We start from the raw sequence: 5,174 nt of genomic DNA on the forward strand, positions 1-5,174 counted from the left end.
GTGCTCCCCTGGCGTGGGCCGGCTGCGAAGCGCTGGGAGATGAGCAAGTGACAGCAGGGGGCAGAATTAGCTGTCCGGTTATAAAGGTTGGGGTTTAGGTTTGTTTTGGGTTGAGGTTGGTCTTGTGTTTTTTTTTTTGTTTTTTTTTTTTTTGGTTGGAACAACTTCCCTTTTCACTTTCCTTCCGAGCCCTCAAAGCTGGAGGTTTCCTCTCTCCTACAAGTGGGGTCTGGCCGCACATGGGGACCCCGCGGAGGGTACCGTGAGGAGAAAACAGAGGCAACATGCGCCCTGCATGTAGAAAAGGAGAAGAGGGAGGGTTAGCCTATCCCTCTGTCCTTTGTACAACGAAAAAAATGTGATGGCTAGTCTATATATTATACAAAACCCCAGAGAGCAGAGCAGTCAAACATCACTTCCACCGGAAAACCCCACTCCGCTAGACACTTCCCTATTCCAATCTCACTTTATCTTGCTTTGCCTGTGGATGCGCGAAATCCCTGTTTAAAACGGGTGCCTCTTCCTCGGGGATATCAGCAAAAATACCTGCTCTGGAGGTTGGGGAATGGGCCTCGCTCCTGCCTTACATCGGGGGGGCAAAGCACGGCGGCAGCGCTGGAGCTCGGCAGCAAAAGCTCTGCTCCCCACGGAACTCTGCGGCGCTTGGCATTAAGATTAAAGGCGGAGAGAAAGAGAGAAGAAAGAATAACTCCCCCACCACCCCCCCCAAATGCAGTGAGCTTCAGCGCAGAATAATAAAGCTGTCTCAATAAATAACATGCTTGTGTCTGTCAGTAGCTAGTTTATTTGCGTTTTTCGCCTGGTTTGTTTATACTAGTGCCCCCCTCTCTCTTGGGTGTCTTTACAGCTCAACAAGCAGGTATTTATCTCCAGTTCCAACCCTGAGTTCTCAGAAAGACCAAACTTTAAGGTTATTAAAATTTCAGTCATATTTATTTATTGCAGAAAAATAATATACAATGATATTTACAAAACAATCATAAAAATAGGAATGCATTTAGACACCGGATCTATTTGCATTTTAACATGGGTCATCAATAAATAAATAAAATGTTTATTTTTTTCTCAGAGGAAAAATAATAATAATAAAAAAGTTAGGAACCGGGTATATAACAGCTTGAGCCCAGCTTATTCCCCCCTTAAAAAAAAAAAAATGTTTTCATCTCTACAGGGATTTTTTTTGGTTGGTTGGTTGGTTTCATTCAAGAATGAAGAAAGTCCACAGTAATATATTTCCTTTCAACAGTGGCTCATAGGCCACGACCTCTTGGGAATGCATGCAAAAAAAAAAAAAAAAAAAAAAAAAAAGGCAAATAAAAAAAAAGTTAGATTCCAACATTCTTCGTCAAAATTAAAAAAAAATCGAACGATTCAGACTTCTATCAGAATGCAGAGATGTGTGGATTGTACCGACGCCCAAAGGGTAGTCACTGTCCAAAGCCCTTGTCTCTTTCTCTTTCCTTAAGTGCTCCCCACGCCCTGCTTTGAATTTGGATATTGCTCTTCCAATTTCCAAGAAATCCTTGGTACTTTTTTTTTAAGACAAGACCAAAAAAATCGTATCCAACTTCAGAGTCTCTAGATTGTCCATTTTCTCCTTCTGTGGGAGCAATGTCATCTGCAAAAACCCAGAGAGGGCGGAAAACTCGTTACTGAAACGAAAGACACACATACATCTACCTACACCTCTCTGGCTCTGTGAATACACATCTGGGGCATGAAGAGAGGAGGGAGAAAGGCGTGCCTCTGCCCCGCGGGCGGTGCGGTGACCGTGCGGCACCCCGGCCCGGCAGCCAGCGGTGTCGCGGCTGAGGGAAGGGGGCTGCCGGGGCGGTAGGAAGCGCTCATCGGGAAGCACAGAGGCGCGCACAGATTCACTTCAAAATACGAGCAGCAGCAGCAGCAGCAGCAGCAGCAGCAGCGGCAGGAGGAACCATCCCAGCAGCCCCGCTGGCTCCGCAGCGTTTGGTGAAAAAGTGATCTCAGGCCGGCCCCATCTGGCTGGGGCACACCCGCACCGCCGCCTCCCCGCCCGCAGCCCACCCCCGCCGGCCGCCGGCAGCGCCCCGCCACGCGTGGGCCCCGCGGGCCCGGGGGGCGCACCTCGGGCCGCGCAAGGGGAGGGACGCGCCGTGGCGCGGGTGGGGTGTGGGGGGGGGCCCACCTCCAGCCGCCCAGCTCTCCGGCCGGCCCTGGAAGCCAGGCCCCGCCGGCCGGAAAGGGCCCCTCTCGCCCCACGGCCACGCGTGCCCGACCCGCGGCGCAGTCGGCGGCCCCGCAGCTTCCCCCCCTCCCCCCCCGCCGGTTTCGGGGTCCCTGCCTTACCTAGGGCTCCTGCCGGGGGGATGCGGGTGGGGAACGCCGCCTGCTAGTGGGATGCGGACATGGACCAGGCGCCCTCCATTCTCCACACCGAGAAGGCGTAGCTGAGCCGTTCGTGGGCCACATAGCTGCAGCTTGCCATCTTGGAGTCCAGCTCGTCGCTCTGTAAGACCTGGTAGAGGAAGTCGATGTACCTGGCGGCCAGCTTGAGGGTCTGGATCTTGCTCAGCTTGTCCGAGGGCAGCGTGGGGATGATCTTCCTCAGGGCGGCGAAGGCTTCGTTCAGCGACTGCGTGCGCTGCCGCTCCCGCACGTTGGCCATGACCCGCTGGGTCTGCAGCTCCTCGTAGGACTGGGGGCTGCCGCCGCCGCTGCTGCTGCCGCCGCCGCCGCCCCCGCCCGCCCCGCACTTCTTGCCCCGCTTGCCTTGGGCCGGGCTGCAGGGCTCGTCCGCCGCCCCGACGGCGCCGCCGGCGCTGCGGCGGCTGGAGCGCCGCTTGCGCCCCCCTCTCTTGTTGTTGGGCAGCTGCTGCCGGTCCGGCTCCTCTTCGCTGTTGCTCAAGCTGTCGTCGGCGGGGGAGACTGGCGAGTTTGACTCGTCCTGCTGCATCATCTCTGGGGGGAGACGCGAGAAGCGGGCCGGGAGGGGGGGGAGGGCAGGGAGAAGAGGGGGGCACCTAACCCGCCAGCTCCCCCTTGATCGGCTGCTTCGCTGGCCTGCGAGGAGAAGGAGGAGGAGGAGGGAGGGAGGGAGGGAGGACCTCACTTTGGGGGGAGGGGGGATGGCATCAGGATCCAAAAGGAAAAAAAAAAAAGCCAACCAAAAAAAAATCCCTCCCGATCCCTCCTTGGAGCCCCTTCGAGGTGTCTGGGATTGGGAGAAAGTTGAAGACTTGGAGGTTCTTATAGCTCCTGCTGGCGGAAAGTTTGGGGGCAGCAGTGTCATTGGCCTGACGTGGAGAGGAGGGACTTTGCTGAGTTTTATAGGAAAGTTTCCGCTTCCCCCCCTCCACACCCTCCCCCAATTATTTTTTTCAAGCCATTCACAAGTGATCTGGCCTCCCCCCCCACACACACGCGCATACATCCTTACCCCAACCCCTTTCTCGGCTTCCCTCTCCGCGATTGCTCGCTCAGGCTCCTTCCGTTCACACTCGGCTTTGGGGTGCTGCAGGGGGGGCCGGGGCGGGAGGTTATGGGGGTGCCTGTGCACCCCCTGCGTTGCTGCGGAGGGGCCGGGGGGCCGCCTAGTGCCTGCGCTGCGGGGCGGCGGCCCCGGAGCCGCCGGGGGCATCCCGCATCTCTCGGGCTTTCCCCTCCGCAGCGGGCACGGCTTGCAGCGAAAAGGAGGAAAGGGAAATTACCCGCTGGGCAGCATCCAGGCACATCCTAATTTTGTCCCGCTCTCGCACACACGGCGCTCCCATCACCGAGAGCCCCCGGGGTCTGGCTTTCCGAGGGAGCAGCACATTTCTGTGCTGGGGAGGGGGAACGGCACAGCCTTGTCTTGTCAGGCTGGAGGACTGCGCTCGGAGAAAGCCGTCTTCAGAGGTGGAAGCAGCGGGGAAACTGAGCGCTGGCTTCGTACCAGTCTTTGAGCTCGGCTTAAGAGAAACCCGGGGAGGATCCGTGTCCCCAGCCTGGCACACCGCAGGACGGGAGGGTGTTCAGACCTCTCCGCCCGCACTCTGCGCCTACCAACCGCTCACTTTAGTTCGCCCTCCCTGAAGGCGCCCGAGTCCGGCACTTCCTGGGAACCGAGCTTATTTATTTTAAATTCCCTTTTATGTTTGCAGCCAAAGCTATTTCTCCCCATCCCCCGCTTTTGTGCCTCCTTTCCCGCTCGCCGGCAGCACAGAGCAGGTGGTGTGTCTTTTTAACAACAGCTCAGATTCAAACGGGGAACGCCTGTGAGGGAAAGCTAGAAATTGCCATCCATTAATAAACGGGGCGATGCACTTTTGCTGCTCCCTGCGAGGGGACAGCACGCCTCCGCTGCCGGCCTGGCAGCGACCGCTCAGCCGGGGCAGCCCCGGGCGTGGGGCCGCGAACGAAACAGCAGAGAAGCGATAAATCCCGGGGACGAAAAAGACGAGGCTTCTGTAAGAGCGCTCCGGGGAAAAGAGCCGTCTCTCCCCCTCTGCTTGGGGGCTCCCTGCCCTCCCGGCAGCGGCCTCCCATGCCGGGCGCTGCGAGGGGACGGGACCCCGGGGCAGCCGCCGCCAAGGGGCAGCGGGCCTGGCCCGGCCGACGGCCCCGCTCCCCGCCGCAGCGCCCGCCGGGCACCCACCGCTCCTCTACTGCTCCCCGGGCGAGCTTCTTTCCTTGAGTCTTCCGTTCTGCCATGCGAGCACGTAACAGTCTGCCCTAACCCTTCTTTTTTGGGAGACAGGGCCAGGGGAGGAAACAGGGACTGACTTAACGGGCAAGGGAAGGCACGCCGGCATGCAGACCCACGGTTAGCAAGCACAGCTTCCCTGGCTTTCGGCTTGGCCCTGCTGTGTGTGCTGCGACCTATAGGACTGCCTTCTCATCTTGACACCACAAAGCTTCGGGGGTTCCCTTGTGTTGGCAGCAGCTGCTGCCCCCAAGGTAAGAAGACCTGGCACTCCCTCCACCCCCCTCTCACCAATAATTTGGGCTGTGCCCAGAGCCCCGGTGCTCCTCTGGGGTGTTGAGCAGTGTCATTTCAGAGCAAAGGTTGGAAACAGTGGTGGTGAACATTTGTAGGCAGCTCTGGGGGGATCGCCTTCCTTCCTTCCTTCCTTCCTTCCTTCCTTCCTTCCTTCCTTCCTTCCTTCCTTCCTTCCTTCCTTCCTTCCTTCCTTCCT

General features: G+C 57.9%; 1 protein-coding gene across 1 annotated transcript; it reads right to left on the reverse strand.

Moving 5' to 3' along the window:
- Positions 1 to 932: 932 nt before the first annotated feature.
- TWIST1 (twist family bHLH transcription factor 1) lies at positions 933 to 3,358 on the reverse strand. The gene is made up of 2 exons (XM_075082979.1): positions 2,347 to 3,358; positions 933 to 1,639 (listed from the first exon to the last, which is right to left on the reverse strand). Exon 1 carries the CDS (start codon positions 3,287 to 3,289, stop codon positions 2,390 to 2,392), a length of 900 nt encoding a protein of 299 aa, XP_074939080.1. The 5' UTR covers positions 3,290 to 3,358; the 3' UTR covers positions 933 to 1,639; positions 2,347 to 2,389.
- Positions 3,359 to 5,174: the final 1,816 nt, after the last annotated feature.

This window comes from Phalacrocorax aristotelis, chromosome 2, assembly GCF_949628215.1.
Source record: "Phalacrocorax aristotelis chromosome 2, bGulAri2.1, whole genome shotgun sequence".
Taxonomy (NCBI): domain Eukaryota; kingdom Metazoa; phylum Chordata; class Aves; order Suliformes; family Phalacrocoracidae; genus Phalacrocorax; species Phalacrocorax aristotelis.